General features: G+C 40.0%; 1 protein-coding gene across 1 annotated transcript in view; it reads right to left on the reverse strand.

Moving 5' to 3' along the window:
* The window catches only part of galnt9 (polypeptide N-acetylgalactosaminyltransferase 9), a 93,002-nt gene that overhangs the window by 10,644 nt on the left and 57,001 nt on the right, over positions 1–25,357 (reverse strand). The window contains exons 6-8 of the mRNA XM_069524181.1: positions 25,002–25,119; positions 5,343–5,528; positions 1,268–1,405 (exon numbers count right to left, since the gene is read on the reverse strand). Coding sequence (XP_069380282.1) covers positions 1,268–1,405; positions 5,343–5,528; positions 25,002–25,119 — 442 coding nt within the window. The remainder of the gene's footprint in view (positions 1–1,267; positions 1,406–5,342; positions 5,529–25,001; positions 25,120–25,357) is intronic.

The raw sequence follows: 25,357 nt of genomic DNA on the forward strand, positions 1-25,357 counted from the left end.
GTGTAATTACAGTATTTCTACATTAAAAGGTTGTCAGATCAAACCATCCTGTACTGGGCTGATTTATTTCAACGTAGAAATGTAAGCTTGTGTCGGTCGAACCTTTGCGTGGATAAAAACTAAGTTGGAACAGTTTTCTACCTCTCCTTGAAGTTCATCCTTGTCAGTGGCTGCCAATCCCTTTTGTAGCTTTTCTAGTCCCTTCAATCTTACCGTGTTAGTCCTGTGTGCATGTGCATGTTACCCCCCCTCCTGTGCTGTGTCTGTCAATGTCAGATCCATTGTGCCCTGTTCATACAGAGCAGTCTTACATCCTTTCAGAGCGACTGTTGGGCTATGATAGGATATTATTATGCAGTGACCAGTCCTGGTTCTATCCCTCCCTCTCCTCCAGACCTCCAGATGGTGGTGTGCATTGAGCATGAGCTTTCGGCTCTGTGTGATTTGAATGCGTACGGCTTCATTTCCAGGTTGTGACATATCTATCATGCACTGTTGTCAGGGAGGGTTCCACTCGGCTGCTCTGGTCAGCGTGGCCTAGCGTGGCGCTGATGCTCAGTGACGGATGAGACTCACTTCTGCTGCGGCAACACAAGGGAAGTGTTTCTCTGCCTGTCGACAGACCTGAAATAGTGCCTCTTAAGTGGCTGCTGCTGCAAGGAATCCATTAGGTGGCTAAGTGGATGGCAGGTGAAACAAAGGGGGGAGTAAATTCACATTGCTTTGATGAATGTAGAGGTTCAATTTGATGTATTCTGACATTAAACTTGCAGATCATATTGATTTTCCTCTGCTTTTGGTTGATGTGAATTGAAATTATTAAAAGAAAAACATTAAGTTACTGATTCTGGGTTTGTTCAGGTCTTCAAAGTGTTATAGTCCTCTTGTTGTCCCCCACTGTGTTGAGAGTGGAGCCAAGCCCAAAGCAATCAAGTTGGAGATGACATCTCATTTTGAGGAAATTGTGTTTAACCCTGTGTGAAGATGCTTAGTGCAAAATAAAGCTACAACAACAAGCTGCAGATATTTGTGTCACAGACAAACATTTATCACTAAAGACACAAGTCACAGAAACACCCTGATAACTCACAAATTATGAAATTATCACCAACTCATTTTCTGCATGTATCATCTATTGAATCAAATTAGCTCTCTCACTGGATGCATCCTCTCTATCGCAGCTCTGTAATAGAATTACAGATGAGAACATAGGAAAATGAACATGCAGAGTATTGCCAGTAATCCTGTTATGAAGTATCTTACTCACCTCTCCGTAGGTGATCGTGTTGTTATATATGCGCATCTCTGGGTAGACGTGTTCAAGGTACCAGCGGAAACTCCGACACTGCAGCCTCTTCCTTAAGGCCAAGCGCTCTGACACATCTCCGAAATCAACGCCTGGGTTCTGTTAGTGAGTCATGGGGAAACAAAGACAAAAAAAGACTTAGCCAGCTGGTAATTTACTTAAGTACCGAGTGAGAGTCCTAGTGGAGAAATGGAAGACGGAAGAGTGTTGAGGTGCTGAGAGAACGCAACAAGCATTTAGTTAAGAGATGGATAGATGAGCCTGTCGTGTGGGACCTTCATTGTTCTTTCATTAGACATGATCTGCGCTGAGCAAATTCTAATCAGCTGCTTAATTATGAGCCCTCACGGCCCTGTCTGTGTTATGGAGGTGGCTTCCTAGATTGATTGGGGGAATTTCTAATAGCTGCACGGAGGGCTGATCCTCATGCACACATACACATTTTACATAAGGCCAATATTGGTTTGTGCTTGTACAGTGTGCTGCTCAAAAGTGCATGAATGTGCAAATGAAAGCACGGAATGTATAACCAAACTGCGAAAGGAAACTGATGCAAACGCAGATGCATATGCTCATATAACAAATTATGATAAATAATCATTGCAATCTGAATCCAACTCTGCTGTTAAGTCTCAGCACAGTTTCACTGATGGAGCACATGAGCAACCCGGAGTTAAAGTGGAGTGTAGGCTTGTAATTGAAAGCTAAAACTTTTGTTCCACTGTCCAAACAATACTGAAGCACATTTAAGGGAATTTTGTTTACATCATTGTTACACATTTTTTCATATTTTTATTGTGGGATGTATAAAAGACTATAACCTTTCATGTGAAAACATGAACAACCCATAGAAAGGTAGACATTATTGTGGAACCCGAGAATGTGACTCGTCAGCAGCTGAAATACATCAATAGAGAACCCACTATTGCTTTAACCCACACACGTCTAAAGTACCTGTACTCGGCCCAAAAACTCAAGTGGGTTAGGGTACAGTGCTACACTCATTCAGGTCACTTAGTTTTTATTTTTTCATCTTTTGTCAAAAACTTCAACAAAATAATTTTTTTAGAGTCATTTAACATTCAGACTGAAGTGACATTGAACATTACAATAGTTTGCATGACATGCTTGTTTGTGGATATTAAGCAGCTGCTGTTTAGGCGACTTCACTTTAGTATTGAGAAAGTGTATTTAAAATAAATGCAGAAACCATATTTGAAAGAACTTTAAATGTGATTTAAATGTTAAAGTTTCATAATAATGAATAATACGTTTTACAGTCCTCTTTAAAATCAGACGTATATGTAAAAGGAAGTTAAAAGACTTAAAAGAGCAGTGTGAATCAGTATAAAGGAGAAAGATCTGCCTTCTTGTGTGTATCCAAAGTCAGGATAGGATTTGTATTTTAACTGTGTATATTTGTGTCTTTTAGTCACTCGAACATCGAATAAAAAATAAATAAGAAAGAATAGTTTCTCCTATAAAAAATCAAAGAATCAGAGTTTGAGAATATGGGGCTGACTCAACAGAAAACAGCTCTGAAGGCCAGCAAAGACAGCATCTAGTACAAGGAGGAGAAAAAGATGCAGGATCCGATCGACTCCTTGCAGGCAGCTTCGCTAAGCACTTGCACTTGAAAACATAGCTCAAGATAACAAAGATATTCAGATCAAAGAAGCAAGCAAATAAAATCCTTGTCTGCTCAACTTTAAAACAAGCATGGTGACACCCAGGGGCTCAAGAAGGAGCTGAGGCAAAAGTGTGACCATGCGATGGCAAGCAAAGTTACCTTTTCAAGGATGGACAATCGGCAGTGTCACAGATGGAGCGAACCCTGCGAGCTAGTTCAGGCAGCCAACTCGAGCTGCGCTGCTCCAATCATGTGACACACATCATGTGACATACCTCATTCTCCACAATCATCTATTATACACACCCACCTCATCAAGCGGCCTATTTAAACAGAGAGAAAGTTCCCATCAACCCCTTTCCTCCCATTGCTGCTACAGTATCGCTACCAGTTGCTTCAGCCCCTCCACCACCCCAGTAGCCACCTGTAGCCTTCTCGGGGTGTTACAGTTATCTGCTCCTCACTCATCATCATATCTGTGTAATCATATCGGGCGAGTGATTGAGTCGGAGCCTAGACACCAACAACAAACTATGTTTTCTAATGCTGCAATAAACATTTGAACGTGAGTTGTCTGACTGAACTGAAAATATGGTGCAAGTAGAAACCATGCAGGAGCTCGTGCAAAATTGGAATCCATCCAGACAGAGGTCCCCTAGAGAGAGAGCGACTGGTAGATGAAGGTCAGCGCTCTAGAGGACAGTCTGAGATGTGAGTAGAGGAGGAGGCCAGCTCGGAGAAAATAAAAGAGCTGTACAGACTGATCGAGGTCACAGAGGAAAAGTGGCGCCCAAAGCAACTCAACAAGGACATTAAGCTACCTTCATTTACATTACATCAGCTCAGTTTGATTTGAATAAAAACTTGTCAGATTGCAAATGTGTTTCAGATTTGGAAAGAGCAAATACTGAGACATGCCACCTCTGTCAAGGCAAGGATAGAAAAAGGAGGAAAAGAAAGCAAAGGAGGAGACAGAAAGAATCAAGGATCTAAAGAAGGAGCAGAAAGAAATAGAAACATAAGGAAAAGGGGGAGAGAGAAAGAGAGGAGTAACTCCATTTTCCCTTTAACCCCCCAATCCCTCACTCACAACCCAACAACTCCCACTCCCCTCTCCCCCCCTTCTCTCAGATTGTTCCATTTTGTCTGTTCACAAATATTGAAATGTTGAAAAACAAATAACCAGGATTAAGTTAGATATAAAATGTTAAGCAGAATGACTTTTCACTTTTAATTCTGTACTGAAAACAGATTTGGCGTAAGACTTTGACTAAATCTAATACACAAACAGATACATTCCATTTTTTAGTGAGATGTTATTGAGAATTTGTACTTGGTGCTGACCAAAGTGGTGCATCATCAAACCTCCCCCAATGACGTTAATATGTGCTCTGCAGGTTCTTCAATAACAAGAATCCATGATTGTGTGTATGGGTGGATGGGAGAGAAGGGCAGGGGAGGGAGGAGAAGGAAGGGGGAGCTAGATAGAATAATCGCGACGCTACATCTTGGTACTGTGTGCAGAAAATAACTCTGCACTGCCGGACAGCTTGGGTAATAACATGCCATGCTACTGTGTTTGTAATTACACAGGAGAAGGGATGTGGCCAGATAGGCCAGTTTGTCAAGCCCCCCGCCCCCTAAACACACACACACACGCACGCACGCACGCACGTACACACACACACACACACACACACGTACACACACACACACGTACACACACGCACGCACGTACACACACGCACGCAGGTACGCACACGCACGCACGTACACACACGCACGCACGTACACACACCCCTTACTCAGTTGGCACCTTCAACCTGCACTTAGTAGGTTGATGTAATGATGTTTTTGCCAACTTTGACAACACACAGGCAGCAGCAGCATATCAAATCAGTGTGTGACTGCTGCACAGCTGCTTATCAGTTTGGTATGAGCAGCAGCATGTTGTTTTGGACAGTGCTGTGAGGTCTCCAATGACGTCCTTCACTGACAATCATCTCATTCTGCATGGCTGAAGAGGCAATTAGGATTCAACATTAAACTATTTATTAGTGAAAGTAGCTGTATTATTTTGCAGCCCAACTCAAAAGGCCCTTGAAAGCAATTACACTTAACTGATGTGTATGAAATCAGACTAATTAGACGTGAGGCTCCTATCCCTCAGTTGGCGCACCTCTCTCATCTGTTGGGAGTGAGACTCCACCGCTTCCTCACTCTGTCTTTGCTGCGCCGCCAGTGTGAAGGTCAAGTGGAATGAAATCTGAATTCTGAATTTCTATTGACCAGTGTCTCTGGAGACCTGGGCTGCATGTCTGAATGAGAAAGTAAGAAAGTAAGAGAGGGGGCAAAGGGAGCTCAAGGACTGAGACAGGGCACGACCTGAGACTGAGGAAAACTTACATTCATGGGAATGTTCCAGGCCATGTAGACATGGGATTTGTATTCATCCATCCACACCTCAGCCGCCCGCAGGGCATTGCGCTTGGCATAGTAATCTATGTCATTGTTGTAGGGCTTCTTGGTGCGCTCGATGTGGGCCACTCTGGCACATGGCAGGACCTCCATACTCCCTCCGCACTGCCACACCTAGACAGAAGCAAGAAAGAGATTTAATTAAATGTGAATTTGTACAGGAGGTTAATCGCAGAAGTATTTTTTACTTTTATACAGACAAATATAGAAGGAATGCCTGAGGATTCTGGATTTCCACTGTTGCACTACAGCTTACTAAAAGAATGGGCCTTTTAACATCACCAAACAAAGAAGTCTTCATAAACCTTCAGCCACATTTTTTTATTTTTTGAGTGAAAATGAATCCTCCCCAGGTCCAAATATAAAAAATGCCGCCTTTGAAAAGCCTTATTTTTCTTACTCCGGAGGCAGTCATCTTTTTCAATTGGCAAAAAACTAAAACATCATATTTAAGCAAAAAATATGAAGCTTTACAACACATCACTGATTACTCTGCAGGCATGGCTTAATACATTTCTCTGGACATATTGATACTTTTTCTTCCTTAATGGAAACTTGCATTTGATGGGAAGTCAAGTTGAACACAGTCTCAATTCACTTAAGGAGAAACACGCCTGAATATTTGAAGGTAATTCTAGGTTATTTACATTTCATAGTTTTGCTCTGCTTTAAAATAGTAAGTCTTATCTTATACCAAATAGTTTGCTATTCATTTTTATCTCAACAACATAAAATATTTATTAAATAGTGGTAAAGTGAATAAACTTTATACTTTACAACTCCAGGGGTTTAAGGAGGATAATGCACACACACCTTTTCATATTTTACCACTACTGTGAGAATATAGATGGTGTGTCGTGATTAAACAGTTTCTTCATGTACATAACTGGCCTTGGTCTAACAAATCATGTTTAATGATGCAGCTTAAGACTTACAAATATAAAATGTTTGCATGGACACATATGCTGAACTATACACACACTTCTGCACAATTTAATCCCAACAACTTCTCCTTTTAGATAAATGGTTAGTATGTAACATGGCTGAAGGCTTAATGATGCAGGCGTTATCATCCATTGGTTCCTACTGAAGAAAGAGGAAGAGTGTGTGATCTTTTTCTCTGTGAACCTATGACCAATAAATACCTCGGAGAGTTGACAACCAGAAATCTCTGATACCATGAGTGTCGTTCATATGAAGTGATATATGAAGCCAGGCAGTAAATATATGGCATCTTGAAAAGCATCACTCATTGATTGATTGTCGGCTGAGGGATGCTGTGACAGCAGACAAAAATACTTAAGGTAAAAAAAAAATTGTGGCAGGCAGTCACACGGTAGTTAAACTGTCATTTCTCCGATTAGAATTTTAAAAACTCTGAAATAACATCCTCCAGTGACATGCAGCAAATCTGTAGCATGCTGTGGGAAAGTGGCTCAGCAGTTACAGACACCTCGGAATGCCACAGCATATGGTAAAGTCCTTCCAGAAGAACAAACTGCGGCGCCTGCACCACCCATGGTCTCTGAATGATGATTGCCACCATGCCTAACAGATGTTCTGATCCAGTAACTTCTCTCTGAACTCAGAATGGTGCCCCCTGCACAGTGTTAAAGGACCATGCTGCTGCAAAAGCACTTTCTCAATTACTGTATGTTCCCGAGCAGAAGTGAAGCCTGTTCTGAGCTGACTATATTTATTTAATGACATCTACACAATCCACAAACATCTGTCTGTATGTGGAACGTATATCTCGCAAACTGTTCATCTTGTCTTAAGGCTTGTATGGCATGTGTTTTGTTAATGGAATTAACAGGTGACCAGTGCTCTGTTGCTGTCAGTCGGGGCGGGGCAGCGTACTAACAGTCAGGCTGGGGACCAAGTTAAACACGTCTTCTCCCATTTCCTCCTATAAATTGTTTCTTTGTTAATAAGAAACCAATAGAAATTAACTTCAAGCTTTTCTAAGTTTTGTGAGATGATAAAAGTAATCGTAAAGTTTATTTATATTATAAGAATAAAGTCATGAGAAGTCAATGACTAGTTCAGCTTCAGCAAATTAATCCCAACCTGTGATATTCTCGATTTTAGTTACACTGAACAAAACCCACTACCAAAACAAATATTGTGTTTCTCCACATTTTCTGACTTAATTACACTTTCAGTTGCTCTGAGTTCAGACTGAGGATGTAAATCAGCTGAGAAGTTTGAAAAAAAAAAAAGCCATAAAACAGCTAAACAATTTACTAAACAGCTGTGGTAGTATATTTGGCAAATGTTCACTTAGGAGTAGTCTATGTTGAGGACTATTTACACACCACAAGGATTAATACACATTTTGGTCTGGTGTGAGTGTGAATGAGAGGACGGTGTATGTGGGATCGCCTGAAAATAAATCACAGTGACCATGCTGATTATAATGATGGTGCAGTCGCCCAGGGAAACTGGGTTGATGTGTTTATTTTGGACAGTAATGCAGCTCTGTAGCACAGATGAGTGAGATACATACACACAAACAACACTCAGGAGAATCAAGTCATTGGAGTTTTTCAGTTTGTTGACAATTGGAAAAATAATGACTATCAACTGATATATAGAAACAAATTAAGCTCTTTTCTTACAAAGTTAGTTTACAAGTAACTTTCCATTATTTACTTAAGAGTCTTGTTGAGACATTAAAGAACTATTTATATCGTTTTGTGGCCTTATTTCTAACCGTTGTGTACGCACGTAACACGGGGCCTGAAAGATGCACGGTTTGCACAAGTTTGGATTTATAAAAACAAACTTGACGGGAGAATGTACGCACCTGTCAGCTCACTCTGACCCATGCGTGCGATGATGCAGACGTGAGGTGGTGAATTAAAGCCAGATTATTAATTATTTTTAATCCACTTCATCAATAACAATTAAAACAGCAGATGGAACCATCTAAGTACAAACACAAGTACTCTGGCTTCCTTTCAAAATCATTTAAAAACATAATTCTGTTAAATTTTATATATTGGGGACATCGCAGCTGTCTTTGAATTTAATGATCCTGCAGTTTTGGATGATTAAATACGAACAGGCGATACAACAAGTTCCCTCACATTCTGACATTCTGTGAAGCGATTCTTTTTTTGCCTCCACCTTTGAATTAGATAATTTTTTTATTTCAGGCTCCGTTCTTTCTACCGTCCTTACTCTCACTCACTGTATTATCCGCAGCAGCAGCAGTGTATCACTGTATTTTCTTTACTAATGACATCACTGCTGCGGCCATCAAACAATCTGTCACCCCCCCCCCCCCCCAACACACCCACACAAACACACAACCAACAATGACAAAATAATTACTTTTGGTAATGTGCACAAACCCATGCAAATGCCACAACTATAGCACCTATTGTCAAAAAGCAGAATGAGTCATGAGGAACAGTAGAGCCGGTTAAGCCTACTTCAGAGTAGTTATGGATTTTCTTTAGGCCAGGGTCACTGTGGATCATGAGCAGAGAAGATGAGGGGTCAGGCAGTCAGCGGAGGTATTTAAGTTCAGGTCAGGCCCTGGTCAACTACTCCATCACTGACATAGACGAAATAGTAAAGGGTTTCAGAGAAAAAGAAAATAACAGGGGACTGATGCCTCGAATGACTTTTTTATTGTACAATTTAAACAAAAAATTCCCTATACCTGTGAGCATGTAGTTTCTGTAATTATGATAAATATGTTCATTTCATTAATTTCAGTGCAATCCAAATAGAATTTCATAAACCGTTAGCTTATGAAAGCTTTAAATATCAGCGTAAGTGTTAAAACACTGTTGTAGTTATAGTTAAGGTTGGAGTCTCCAGGAAATGAACATACCAATGTAATAGGTGTGTGTGTGTGTGTGTGTGTGTGTTAATTTCCATGTGAGTTAAGTGCTTGTGGATATGTGCACAGAGCACTCATCGGTAATTGAAAATGTGTATGTGTGTAATTGCAGTTAGCAGTTTGCCCGGCACTAAAAGCAAATTGAAGATCGATATATCTAAACCACCATTTCCAGAAGGTCAGAAACCTAATAGCTAACTAAGCTTGTGAAACAGGCTGCCGTTTCTTTGCATCACATCAGGCTCCATGCAGTGGCACAAGCCAAACAAGGTTTTTGTCAGTAATGAAAGAAAGATACATTGTTTTTCATCAGCCACAACAAAACTAGTAACCACCTGGTTTTTTATTAGTTTTGTGGCTGATCAGTGCATGTCCACACATTGTTAAAAATACGCAATCAGGCTATACAGTTATTGGATCATGTGTAACAGTGACATATTTCATTGTCACCACTGAACCAGCTGTTACCAGTCGATGGGGCTGCAATCATCTCAATAAGGATAATTTTGTTTTCATCATTTATCACAACATGGTGTGCTGTAACTCATATGCTAAGTAAACGGAAAGAAACAATTAAGGGCGATATCCAACAGAGAATGATTGCCATATCATTCACCAGTTCTGTTTCCTGTGGGTGCTACAGCACAGGACAAAAAAAAGACTGCATGACTGACTGAACTGAGCTCCTGCAGCTCCTTGTACTAAGCTCTGAATCTGTATGACGGTCTGTAATGCAAACTGTATGTGTTATATACGACTATATACAACAATACGAGTGCAGCAGCCTGCAGGGCCTCACATGTATAGAACAGGCTTGAACCGCAGTCATCACGTCTGAGATGGCAGGTACAGGGAATTGATGTGTTGATTGTATATTCTATTAAGATTGCATTTCTGCTCTGACAGCACCAAGAACAACATCAGGGTACAGCAGTGTTGAAAGATAGAAACAAGCATGAATACAGCATGAACACCACATAACTGAAAAGTCTTTTTCAGATTCCCTTGATAACTTTTCACCATCATGAAAAACTATTTTGATTTAAGGGCTGGAAACTACATGATCCAACTTCTATTTTATATTTTATTTTACATTCAGACCTAAAATATTCCAAAGATAGAAAAAAACAAAAAGGGGCTGTATTGATGAATTTAATATAACCTAAAAATCCCAGTTGGATTAATCATATGTCCAATGGTCTGAAGTGTCATCAATAGCTAATGCTCTAAGCTAGTAGTGTGAAAATGACTAAAAGTTTGTATGAAATAATAATAAAGAAAATACTTCTTTGCAGATGATATTTTACTTGGTGTCAGGATCCAGGCTAAGACAAGAAATAACTGACATTAAAAACATTATTTTAAAAGAACCTTGCAGGCCAGTGAGGTGTTTGTCGTGCAATTTGTTCTTACTATACACTGAACCATACTGTAAACATACTGCCAACACATATGTTATAGCTCCCTTGCACACAGGGAATGTGTAACTAAGTGTAAATAAGTTTTGGGCAGAGAATATGTGGTGACATTGTAACCTTTGTTCTCTGAGTTAACATCTGCTGCCTAATCACAAACAACTAACTATATGGCAGAGTGATGTCTTCCTTTAATGTATGAGCAAACAACCCGTGGGAAGACATCTGCAGAGTCAGCTCTGTCTTTGTGACCTTCTCCAACACATGAGAAGCTAAAGCTTTGAAGGAGAAACAGGTGGTGTGTGTGCGTATGTGTGTTCCTGACTCTATCCTGTAGTCAGAATCTTCATAACTAGGAATTCAGACAAAGCTTTAATGAAGTAAATCAGATCAAACATCTGATTTTTACCCTTAAAAACAAAATCACTGACTCCTCACACCAACAACCTGCAGTGTTCCTTGTGTGTCAAATAATCACCTGCTACTACTGACTATGACTGAAAGCAAAATCAGTGCAGAGGATGCAGAGCTACAAAATGAGGTGACGTGCTGTAGCTACTGGTTGTGCCTTTTAATATATAAGAGTAATGAAAATATGATAAAATCTAAATACCAAATAAGATGCCCATCTCTTGTGAAAACCCACCCACGCATACTCAGGGCTGTATTTTGGTGAAGCCCATTTGGCACTGACCCTTCATAAAATCTCAGCCTGCATCATTAGGAGGAGGCACTTAACACAGAGCACTGTGATGTAGTGGTAATGTAATTGCTAATTTAATTTAATTGTCTCTGTACATGCAGTTAGTTAATTGCAGCTGGACCATTTGTGTGAGAACCTCCACGGGGCCACAGAAAACATCAGCCATAAAAAGCATAAAAGCTATTAACAGCAGTAAACAATTTCCATAAATGCCTTTTACACAATACAATCAATGAAGAGGGAAAACGCAGCATGTCGGAGCCTATGATGGGGACAATGAGGGAGGATTTGGATGCAAGATTTGCGAATTTCATATGATTAAAAATAAACATTCTTTATTTACCATGGGGTGAAAAAACTCTCCAACTGGAACCCTGGTTAATAATTTAGTAATAATAATCAGGCATCATCAATGTGCCCCCATTAGAATTAAATAAGATTGCACGTACAGAGGCAATTACTTTTAAGGTAACTGAAACGTTATTTAACCAGTCAGAACTGTTAATTAAACAGTGACATTTAAAGTAGAGTCCAGTGCTCCTCGTTATAGACAACACCTAAACCACTCCCTGCTGCCGTCTAACTTCAGCCTCACCTGATTCTCAGTAGTTGTTCGGAGCGCACACTCAAAATAAAGATAGGCGACGGGTCTCTTCTTCCTCCCACCATCCAGCAATGAAGGCAAAATATCCTGGATATGAACGCTGCCACCTCGCACATTAGCAAGGTCCAGTCAATACACGCTCTCTGGAATCAGTCTCAGCTGTCAATCATGACCGTGCACCCTGTTTTTAAAGCATCAAATAACTCATTAAAATCAAACTCATCAGGAATATGAATCAGTGTATAGTGGTCTGATAAGACCTACCTAAGAAATGATTTTTGAGAAGAAAATTAATTGGATGTGTATTTTGACTTCAATTTGGCCCATGTCCCAACAACTAACATGGAGAAGGTGGGATTTATGACCTATAATGCACCCAGCCACTATCATTTTTTGGGAGCAGTCATGTTGTCCATATTTACAGTCTGTGGTTCTAAATATTGTTGTTTTTCTCCTGGAAATGCAGCAAAAATAATGGAAGTGGGAGCAGTCCTGTGTAGACAATAATGGTCTACTACTTTAAATGAAACTAGTGATGCCTTTTGAAAACCCTGACATCGCTCAGAACTCTGTGCCATTTACTAGAGACTTCAGTTGGTCTCTATCATTTATCAAAGCACACAAATAAACAGTGATGGAAAAAGATACCGTGAGAAGAATGAAAACAGAGTTTGTGAGACAAGTTGAAACCCTGCTTACTCTTTCACCTCTGAACAGCTGGCCAACGCAACAGGAAGTGCATGTCAGATTGTTGGTTGGAATTTTTGGTCGAGGTGCAGTTTGAACTTCTAAAAATCACTTTTGTCTGAGTATAGTATAAACTTTAGGCCTCAGAAATAAACTTTTCAGTGCAAAAGTGAAACTGAAAGACTAATAGTTTCAATTAGTCTTTTTCTCATCAGTGGTCAAAATGGGAAAAGGGTCAGTGAGCTACTAAAACCCAGATGAAATGAAGAGATGGTGTGCTGAGGTCATGCAGACCTCGCATTATGCCTCATCTTGCTTGACAGCCTGATGCATTTGTTGGACAGAGAGGAAAATGATCCTGCAGCAACAAACAAGAGCCCCAGGTTTTTCCCAAAATGAGCACAGCAATTGTCCAGAGTCAACCAGAGTTCATCCGCACTTTTCACAGCTCGGCCAGAAACAGGCGAGGTGTGAAGTTACAGTCTGGATCAAATTTTAACATAACTGAAAGAAAGATTATCTGCAGCTATTTTACTGTGCGCTGAAGGAGCCACTGAAACAGTGCCCAAGTATTCTCTCTTCTTTGCACCTTAAACTTTTCATCTTACTTTAAGTGTATCTCTGTCGTCATATATTGTTCTTGAGACATATCTGGAATTTAAAAATGTGATGATTTGTTGTGCTCTTTGTAACTATGTCATTATGAGCCATCTCTTTTAACCCAGGATGCCATCTGCATCCACAGTATGAAAACAATGCTTTAGGTAACATTTTCATCTTTTTCACAATTACACGTCGAATAATTGATATTTTTGGAGTCATGGTCTACGAGACACATGAGACATCAATGCTAGTGTCTTTGTTGTAGACCTATAGAAGCATCACTTCATTTATTTACCATCTGACAACACTGATTGGTCAAAATGTATGTCCTGTACTTATGACTGCATTCGTAACATCCTTTTTCCAGTCACAGTGGCCAATTTTTTTAAAAATACAAAATGTTTAATATACTGATCTGAACTTTACTAAACATTTAACAGCTATTTACAATTCAATCAAAAGGTCAAGGATCTTATTTCAGGTCTCATCCGTCAAAGTGAAATGTTGCAGCCTCTCCAGTTCACTGAGTGGCATCAACTGAATGCCACTCAGACAGGTTGTTTGAAATTTCTTCACAAAACATCATAAAAATGCATTAAATTCCTCCGCTCATTTATTCCTCTCCATATGGAGAATAAGATCATTACCACTGTATAATTACTTCAACGCTTACTTCAAACTTTCAACAGCTACTTTTATTTAGTATTCCTATCAGCTTGTGATTATTTAAATTTCATGCAGCTGTCTGTTTCTTTCTATTTAAAAAAACATTAGAAATACTGCAACTATAAGTATTTCAACTTATGACTTCTTTTATAAATATTCAATAAGAGGCTGAGATGTTTCGAAAGCAGATCAGATGATCATCCTGAAGTGTAACGGCTGCATTCAGAATTGATTATGAACCTGCATTACAAACATCAGAACTATGACTAAACTATGACTGCATGTCCTGAATGTGAAAGGAAATGGAAGCTGTTGCCTCTGTAGGTCAATTACATTATCTTACATCACTTCTCTACTAATGACACATGATAAAACATTAAATCTGCATTCATCAACATTCTGGCCACTTGAGTGGCAGTTCAATAATCTGTAAACACAACCCTGACATATTATAATCTTATTAAGTTAATATGGTGAACTTGTTTGTAAACAGCTGCCATATCAGAATTCCTGTGAAGTTATGTTTCTGTCCATCACATGTGTGACCGTTCAACATTCACTTTGCTTTCCACTGACTCCAGAGAGAAATATCTGGCTCTTTAGCTGCAGAATGCTAAACTATCTACACTATAGTTACTTGCTACAAACTGTTTTATTTGCTGTTTGGTCCTGAGCACATAGTGAGCAGTGGGTTTAATAGAGGTTTTTGGTTGCATCTGAAAATGACCCTGATTCAAGCTGTGAGACTGAGGCCTTGTCTACACTACTGAGGATATATTTTAGAGCAGATGTTTTCCCCTCCACTTAAAAAATATCTCTTTTTCTACATCACCTTTTTACAAAAAGAACAAAAGAAAGACCGAAAGAGCTCAAAGAAGTATGCTGGAACAGTAGGTGGCAATAAAGTCTACATTAATAATCCGTACTGGGGAGGCAGGCGCCTATGAATGCTAATGATATGGCGCAGTTGTAATTACACCTATTGTAATAGCCCTTGTTGTTGTTTCTAGTGCTTTATCACTTCACAAATCAACAGAGGTCATGCACAAGGTGAGCTATGACGCGATTGTTTCCAAAGAACTCACAGTCTTACATGTAAAGTCTTACTGGAAAACAGTTTGTGAAAATCTCTGTGTGGTTTAGAGGCACAAACTTTGAGGCGAAAAGTGATTTGAATTAGTGAGTACAGGGTGTGATCCAAAACAATGAGCTGAAAGATGCTAAAATGTTAGACACTTCAGATTTCAGTGACCCATTTCACATTTTACATGGTAATTTGATACTTAATAGCATAAACAGACTGATCGCTTTATGTTCAAATGTATTCAGAGTGACCTGACATGACCACACACTGAAGTGTTCACAGTTAACTTGGAAGGGAGCCATCCACACACTCCCTGTATCCTCCTGAGATAATGAGTCTAGTGAGCTTAGTTTCATCAGGGGATTTGCATACGTCCATGTTTTTAATTGAAATGTTCTCTGCTCTGCAATTTCTATACCCAAGGGATGTGTTTCTGCAGGATACTGTCCCAGAAAGTTGCACCCATTTCAAAGAAATGCAAGGCAATGCTGATTAAGGGTGCAGGCAAACCACCCCACATATTTATGCCTTCTTTTATTCTTTTTTTTTACTGTTATGGGTAGAAAGACGTGAAGAATGTAAAAAAAATGTGATTTTAAGGGGCACACAAAACACAGTGTGAAGTCTCTGTGATGTGTTGAATGGTCCTGCATTGACAAAACTGTTATTAAACAAAGAGAAGGCAGCATATATTAAAGCAAGCATGGACACAGCCCATTTTTCCTTATTTAGATTCATCTCTGGTGTCACTATGTAATGTTTATTCACACCAACACTAATTTCCAGATCTGAAAGCTGTGAATATCACTTGGTAGCAAGTCATTTTTTCAAGCTGTTGGGGGTGAGTGTATCATCAGAGAAATACAGAGGCAATGTTATAATGAGTAGGACAAACACTCACACAATTCTCTCCACTATACCACTGCGACATCAGACAATTTCCAACAGTAATTCAGATGCAGTTTGTTAGTTTTGTTCTCATGAATTTTAAGAGGATCTCACACCCTCTCCTGAGGTGGAGCTTCCACTCCACACTGGTGAAGAGTGAATGTGTATTAAGGAATTTCATGCTAATCGACCTCCATCAGCACAGGAGGAAATTCCACATTGAGAGGTTTCTGCCACAGTTTACAGTGGCCTTTAATTGACATAAATAATAAATTCACATGTTTTACTAACTAGTCAGCTAATTGGGACAGAGCATCAACGCCATAACATCTATGTAGGAGCTGAAGCGTGTGTTGGAGGAACATACAACCTGGGTCACTGAGTCATTGTGTTAGGAGACACAGAGCATGACCCTCAACTCTTATTCAATGCACTTGACTGGATGAGCCTGTGTTAGCCTTTGTAACAGCTGGGATGTAATCCACTTTCCAATACCTCTTTGGTGAATCATATATTATGTATCCATTTCATAAGTCCAGAAATACAATACGATACAACTCCACTGAGAAAAAGGTTTATAAGCATATTTTTCAAGATTTGTGGGTTTTCTTTCCACTCTTGCTGCAAACTCTTCCATATTCTCTCTGACTCTATGTTGACGTCTGCATTTTTAAACAGGAGCTACATTTTTCTCATTTGATTGAAATCTCTATCGGACAGAAATGTCACTACGCTCCTCCCCTCCCTTGCTCTCAAACGTTATGAGATGATTAGTAATGATTCAAAGCATTGGGAACTCTCCACCATTGAGAAGCTGCATATGAGCCACTCCCCGTGGCCCATCACTTCATTTCACGCCTTCTTTTCCTGCCTCTCCTCCAACTACAACCATAAAATGGAGGACGTTGATGGAGAGATAGATAGATGCAGAGGCCCTTTTAAGCTCGGCTGTCAAAAGCTAATTCCATGAAGTTGCTGCCCTTCGCCTTTGATATGCCTGCTGATTTGCTGGTGCGGCCGAGTCAGTGCGTGCTAGTACTCTTCAAACACTCTGGCCTTGTCAGATCATTTCAAGTTTTCAGCCACAGAGTGCGAGACGCGAGGCAGATGCAATTACTTGAACAGATTAACTACTGTCACACAATGGATGGGAGGAGGCTGATGTGTGATGTGTGCTTGTTACTGTATTTCCTGGTGACGACTCTGCCCACAGACAGAGCTTTTGATACTTATCCATAAAATCCATTTGTGTTGAATAGCAGAAGGATGTGAAATGTGCAGTGCATCTGAAATACTCTTAATTACCTTGTCAAAATGTGCTCCAATAAGGTGGGAGTATCTGAAGTCACTTTTGAAAGAGGTTTATAATGAAGTTTATGATTCACATGGATAATAGGCAAGTTGACAAGGTCTGTCTAATTACCAATCCCTCTGCCCCTCAACACTAAAACAGCATCTCTCTTGGATATATGGATGCTGTGGGAGTTGTGGCATCTTCTACGTAACATGTCGTCGTTAAATGATGTATATATAAAGCACGCTTTCCAAAAGTGCATCTGTCGAGGTGTAAATTACAGAGATAGCCTGTATTAACAGGACCTGAGCTAACAACAAGACACGGTAAGTCTTGAATTATATATGACTAGGATGCTCCGATGCATAAATGCAAAACCATTAACATGTTTTATAATGTCAGCTGATTGAATACCAATTCCACAACAACACGCAGCATATGGAGAGCTGCTCCACCGCACCATATGTCAGCTGTAAGTCCTTCAGTCGCTGCAGTAATTCGTCTGGAACAAAACCTGAGTCTTGTACACAGGAACTTTTACAGCTGCATCTGTTCTCGCTTGTCTCTCCTCCCCGAGACGGATGCAGGCCGGAATATATAGTAATGAACTATGGAGTAACTAAACCTGAGTCCATTAAGCCCCAACGGATTGATTCAGCTGCTAAATAATGCAGGCATTGAAAAAGACAAATGCCCAATCAATATCCAATGCCACTGTAACCCTTACGCCTTCTCCAGTGATGAGAGCAGAGGGTTCCTCCCATGTTGGAGCTTGACAGTGTCATGAGAGGATGAATAAGTCCTGCACTGGGGATGGATAGAGCAAACAGATTGGAGCTGTAGTTAAGGCAGAGCAAGTACAGTTTAGAGAAAAGAAAGACTGGGATCAATCAAGCTCTGGACCTAGTCAGGACCTTAATTGCCAAAGAATCCTCCCCCAAGACTAAACTGGAATAAGTCTTTGCCCAGCAGCTATTAATTTGTGTTTTCTTAATTTGATTTTTTTTTTAAATCACATTTACATTAAGCCCAGACTCAGCTTTCTACATTTTAGACTCCTGGGTTCTAGAAACATTCTTATATTAACTTGCCTGTACTGGTGTGCACCAAAGTATCTTTCTTTCTGGAGAAATCAGAAATTCAAATGTGCAGTATATTAAATGTCAGCTCATATGAGGCAGCAAGAATATATTTTTTGTGAAAGACATTTGACCCCTTCACTTCCGCTCAGATAAATGTCATTACCGTCAGCGAGCTTGCTAGAACATCAGATTTGATCACATGAAGACAAACGTAGCCAGTGGTAAATACATTCTCAGTAACTGTGCTGCTTGTACAAAGCTGCAAGCTAGGTGCACGATTGCTGAGGAAACACACTGATGGTTGCAGGAGCAGAGCTGCTGCAAAAATGTAGATACTTTTCCTTGAACACAACTCAATCACCGAAACGAGACGACATGGAGGACATAACCTATTAGATGTGAGTGAGGGGTCAGGTCACAGGTCGTTTGTTAAAAGTCCGGGTGAGTCTGGATTTGACTTGGAGACAATTGCAGGTAACAGGTCAGTTTTTCAGGTGCAGCTGCATAAATTGACCCCTGCAGGACTACAGCTCTCTACAAGATGAGATTTCCACAGTGTTAGTTTATGCAAAAGTCAATAATATAATATAACATAATCTATAACATGCTATTGTTGTATTGTGGTTATGTGAATGATGCCTGCTCATTGGACTGCTACAGCATTCTTTACTGTGGCATTCATCCAACAATTCTCTATGCTAATCTGTTTCCATTTGCTAAAAAGTGTAATATCATAGTTCCTCTGAGGCCTAAGATTAGTTGTCATCTTTGGAATGACTCAGTTTGTAGGAGAGGACTCGCATATGGTGAGCACCTACTGTCATTTGCTGCTTGATGGACATGGGCATGCTGCTGATTTCGAGCTGCCAGAATAGCTGGTGTCTACAGATGGTTGGGGATTAATGCTGCCACATAATGACGTCCCTGCCCTTTTCAAGGTGACTGCTCTCACAGTGGAAGGGCTGCGGACAGGAGGTTCTGAGGTTCGGTCGCGTGTCCTGATTGGTTGAATGTCTGTAAAACTGGACAACATGATCTGAATGCTCCTGTATGGTGAATACATTAGACAACCCCTCCCCCGAAATATTACCCTATGATCCTATTTAAGAGACAGAGTGGAGCCCTGCTTTACTGTCATGATTCTGCTTCCTTTCACAAAGCTGCATCTGAAGAATCTAACAACCTCGTGGTCGTCACATATGTACACACGTGGTGGTATGAAAACAATTATTAGAGGTACGCAGCCAGATCACCATTATTAAATCTTTTTTTTCTTGGTTAAGAGATATTTATCTTTGAAAGAAAACTCAGTAATTATTTTAAGGCATGCACAGCTCTGCATTTCCCTGCTGCTGAGTCACTGTCATAACGCACAGGTCATCAAAAAAACAAAAAACACCTTTGAATGAAAGTGAATATTTCCCAAAATTACAGACCACAGTTTCAGAGAGTACACTTGAACTTTTATTTAACTTGAAGGAACATTGTTATTTCAGCACAAAATCTTTTTCTTATTTCTCATATTGCAGAAATCTATTATAAAAGCTGTATTAGAATCCTTCCAAAGACATATTCTAACAGTATTTACAAATCCAGATGGCTTGTGTGGTTGTTTTAAAAGTGTCCATGGTTGTATCAGTGGGGCAGATGTTCCCAGAACAAACTGGGAAACATCTAAAGAAACATCAGACTCTTTCTACCAGCTGCTTTGAAGCAGCACCTGTTATTGTGCTTCCTGAAATAATGCTCACTGACTCATCTCTGAGATGAGGCTTTTTTTTTTTTTCATGAAGCAAAGTTACCATCTGGAAAAAACCTTCACATTGGTGAGTAGTGGATGACGTTAGCAGCAGACTCGGTTTTATTGTCAAAACGTTGTTACAGTTAAAACATTATCTACAGTCTTGGACCATTAATAAATGTCCTTTGTTACCAAATGACAGAGTAGTACTAGTGATTTGCAATGGATTTGGAGATGTAAATGTGGAAAAGTTGCCCTGGACATCTCAATGTCTTTAGTGTAAAAACGCAACCGAAACAACTAAACAAAGGTTGTTTTGTCCTGGGTGGTGTCTGACAAGATTTTTTGGGCCGTCTCTGATTGTCTGATAGTCTGGAAAATAGCGTGAAGGTTTGGATGTTGACAAACTCCCATGATTCTCATGGTTGTGTGTGTAAGTACGTGGATCTGAACCTTTGACTGTACAGTCAAGTTAACAATACCATAGCACAGGAGGCTACCACTGCATGATAGAATAGAAGCTGCACTTCACGGTACACACCAAAGGTTCTATGTCTTCTCAGGAGGTGCAGCCTCTGCTACTACACCCTGGAGCAAATATACTTCCACACTATTTGTCAGGACTCTACCTATCCAATGGTAGGTCACCATAGGGGAGGACACTTGGGGTAAAAAAATCATCTCCTCTGGTTTAGTGGATGTACAGATAACTACCACTGGATTTCTTTGACTTTGATTTAAAATAGCAACATCCACGTGTAAATCACATCTAATCCAAACAGCGTGTAACCATCATGACTTGTGATATGTGTAACAGCCACTGCAGCTCCGAATTTCCGATTATGTTGGTCAATAACTACAATAACTAACTTCCTATTAGTTTTTCAGATCACCTGCAAGCTTCTGCCCCTTTCACCTGATGCGACATCTTTACCTCACATATAAATTTTTACCCAAAATTGTAAATATACTGAACTGTTGTGCTGTAAAATGCCATTATACTACAATAACTCTGCTTGGAATACAAAAGGGACAGCGTGAAGTGTAATTATGTCCCACTCCTGTCTCGCTGCTGGTATTGCTGGAGTTTAATTAGCTCAATTCTCCTCAGTACAGAGAGATCACGACCAGATGCCTCGCGGCCCAACCCAGGTGGTTATTGAGACACGACTTCAAAGAGAAAAATAACAGAATCATTATTTGGTTCATTACTTGTGACGGGAGTTCTGAGTGAGTTTAATAAATGTCATTGAGACAAGCTGGCCACCCTGTGAGATCACAGAGTTTCTATGACTGACTGAGTGAAGTGTTATGACAATGAGACAGGCTTCATAAAGCAGTTTGGATAATTTCCCAAAGCTTAAGTGAACACATATTGTGTGGGTAACACCATGTAGACTCAGATTAGATGTTTTCTTTTTTCAGCACAAATGAGGTTACCATCGTGCTTTGGCTCACATAAATGTTTATTAACCTGAATCAGTGCACATCACTGAAAGTTGTGCCAAAGTGAAGTGCGTACTAAAGTAGGATTAAAGGGAACAGACAGAACTTAATGTCATGATTCATGTTTTTATCTGTGATTATCAACAGTAGGTTATTAGGATTTTTATGGCTAAAGTGTTGTCAGGCCTTTATAAAAAATCTGTTGTTGTAGATTGGCACAAAAATCTTTTCTACCTTTCTGAGTACGTGATTTACCAGGTCTGTACTCTGTATGTGCTTCCAGGGAAGAATCATAACCTCCCATTCAAAAGCTCTCGCCATCCTCCACCTCAGAATGGAAACATCACAACTTTAAACAGTGTTAGAAAAACACCCCCGACTACTGTGTGAGGTTAAGCTTGTTTTAATGGTTCAGGTGCTGACTGACTGATATATGTTTTTCCCTCATGGGCTTACTGCCGCCGAGGCCGTTGAGTACAACAAACACACCTGCAGAGTTTGGTTAGGCCACATGCTGCAGTTTGTGGATTGGTTATTTATAAAGCGTGTCAGAATGAATATTTTAATCTGGTCCAATTAATGTCTTATTTCTGCCACAGTCATGATGCAACATACAAATGAGTTGGTAGATTTCTGTATACCTACTGGAAAAATAATATATCATATTGAAATAAAACACAAGATTGTTTAATTAATTATCAGTTTTCTGTTCAAAGAATTGAAAGAAAGAGTTTGTTAGTTGCATAGTATAGCTAATTTAAATATGAAACAGTATTTCTGAGTATTTACTTAAAAAATATTTATCAATATTTTGTTCTGGCATGTCGCCCTGCAGAGGAAAACAATATATGTATCATATAAAAATAGCCCTTTACAACCTCAAGAAAAGTACATAGTATAATATATTGTAAAAGTACAATCAGTCAAACCAGTAAATAATTACACACCAATGCACAGATATCAGAGATTCAACTTTTACCCTGATCTATAGAGAGTGATCAAGTTTAAAGAGTATTGTGTTGTGTGTACACTAAGTTCCCCTCCACATCAGGTCTCAGTGGAAAGAGCAGCAGCTGCAGGGATGACCCCTGATAGATTTTATGTAGTATTATATTTGCGGAGTGAGTCTTCACAGTATAATACCCGTACCCACAGGAACATTGGAATGAAAGCTAATGTCTTGGTGTCCTGAGATGCTATATCAGCAAAGACTCAGCAAAGCAGGAAGGGTTGGAGACACATTATGAGGTAAACTCATATTGACACTAGCAGAATTCATCATTTCTGTCTCCCACCATTTTTCTATGTTAGCACACAGTAGGTGGCATGTGGTACTCCAGATGTTCTGCTCAGACATAACATTTACAATCATTTACCATGGTGAGGATATTAAAAATGATTCTGTTCCTGCATGTGGTAAACGGAGATGCAATAAGAACTAGAACACATCCACTTGGGTGTATTTCATCTTGCAATCGTATTGACATTTGCACTCAATGCAGATGTAAAACCAAGAATCCATGAGTCATCTACCCTTCACTGCATGATGCTGGGAGCATCTTCATCTTCTACATACCCATTGTCTTTGGCTCCGCAGCTTTATCCCGTATTTGTTCATTTCTTTTCATTTACAAGTCCAACCTTGTAAATTATTTCACACCTGAACAAACAGGAAACTGCAGCAAGATTTATGATTTATTTTCCCTTTCCCTGTTTTCATTCTGATCCTTTCCTCTAGGAAACAACACCACGGTGCAGTCTGCACCGAATAATCAGCCCTGCACATCCCAGCAGCCTTTCTTACCAGAGAACGCTATAGAAGCCTCATCTCTCAGTAAATTATAAATATGCCATAACCTTTCTGTATGATCCCAGCCTTTCATCAGCTCCCTGCAGTCAGATGGTAGAGGGCAGGCTCAGCTATTGTGAGCTGCCCCGGCTAATTGTTAAACATGTTCTTGTCAATCAAGATTATCCCAAATGGCAGTTTCTCAGCCGGCACCACAATGAGCTGCCTGAGCCACGGAAGCCTTTGAGGAGTAATTGCCGTCCACTCACCAGCAGCCCATCTCCATTCTATTAGTGGCCGCGCTATATGAATGGTTGATACTGGTTGTTGACTGTGGACCTATTCAAGCTTGTACATGTGTTGAATGGCCCCCTCTCTGTGGCATGTGTTTCATTTCCACACAGACAGCAAGAACAGGAGGAGAGGTAATTGCATAGCATTGTGTTCGCAGACAGAAAGATTCTCTTCATTTCATGGATCAAAAAGCTACAGTAAATATTCACAAGAGTCGATGAGGAGCATGTTTAATTGGGAGCCAAAACAAGTTTGCTGTTACGCTATTTCACATAATAAAGTTGTTCCAACTTTATTTAGCTGCTGCAACTGAATTGATCTCCTCCCACTAACCTCATCTAACTCAGTTGCATGGTTTGTTAGCTATAAGCAGCTCTACTGAATGACAAAGCACTGCAACCTTGGGGGAGGCCACTTGGGGCTGGCACACAACATGTAATGCTGAGTTATCACTCTTTGATAATGGCAAAACAAGCATCAGATAAAAACACGAGATGCTACATGATGAGTGTCATTATTATTATTGATTGCACAAGAAAAGCCCATGTTATGGGTGCAGGGGAAGCAGCCACTCCATGTGGAATAATAGTAGGCTGTGAAATGGTAATCAACAACAATAAATGTCTCTGGCTTCAATAAAGCACCGCAGCGATCTGTAAACTAAGATCCATTTCTCCGGCCTTCGCTCAAGTGGCTTTTTCAAAGGCGGCCGACACTTCAGAGGTGTCGTTGAAACCATCTCGAGATTCTGAAATGGATGTGGGGGATGTCGTTAAATGAAGGAGTGGGATCTCTCAAGCATTTCTCATTCCAATAAGCCCAAGGAGTGCGTTTAGATTCACAATGGTTCCACTCGGCTAGAGAGAAACATTTTCTGAATTTAAACGCTAACCAGTTCTGCAGCAACCCCCTTCGCTCACATGAAGCGTTAAATTCAACTCAAAGCAGCAGCAAAAGAGATTTACATTTTCCGTATACAGGCTTTAGAGCCTTTGGGTTAGCAGAAGAAGATTTTTCATGAGGAGATTTTTATTTTTCTCTCCCCAAATCCCATCTATGAAATTTTGCAAAGTTTAATCATGGCTTCTGTTTACGCCCCTGGGTTTTGTCTGTTAAGCTGTTGCCCTCCAGCTGGGAAACATAAGAACATTTCATCATAAGCTGTTCCAAAGTCTGATTAGAGATTTCACAAATCATCCCAACCAGGACTGTTCATCTAAATGTTACTCCCTCAAAAATGGGACTTGTAATTATGGGGTTTTTATGTGTGGCCTTCCTGGTGTACAACAGCAACACAGAACCTTTCAGCTTTGAAAGAATGTCTCATTAAAAAACTTTTTCTGACAACAATTCTCTGAGCAATTCCACCGCTGTGAGATTTACTTCAGGTTTTATAAAGGAGATAAACATTTACAGATTTAAACAGTCGTCTTACCCGCATGCCCAGCTCGATGTTCTCGCCTCCGTAGACCTCCATGCCCGGATCCAGCAGACCGATCTCACCAAAGTACTCCCGATCCACCACGAAGGAGCAGCCAATCATAGCTGGAGTTCTGTATGAGCAGAGAGACAGCATCTTTTGAGTATCATTATTCAGCCACTAAACATTTATCAACCCTCAGAGAACGCTAAAAAAAACCCCCAGATGCAATCAAAGCAGTTTTTTCTGAATCAGAATAAAAAAATACATCAAGGATTAGTTGCAGCATGTCATGTGTCACAGCACAGTCTTAAGATTTATCTGTTCAATCAACGTATATAGCTTTAATATAGAACATTGCAGGGGTTTAT

Source organism: Paralichthys olivaceus, chromosome 4 (genome assembly GCF_024713975.1).
Source record: "Paralichthys olivaceus isolate ysfri-2021 chromosome 4, ASM2471397v2, whole genome shotgun sequence".
Taxonomy (NCBI): domain Eukaryota; kingdom Metazoa; phylum Chordata; class Actinopteri; order Pleuronectiformes; family Paralichthyidae; genus Paralichthys; species Paralichthys olivaceus.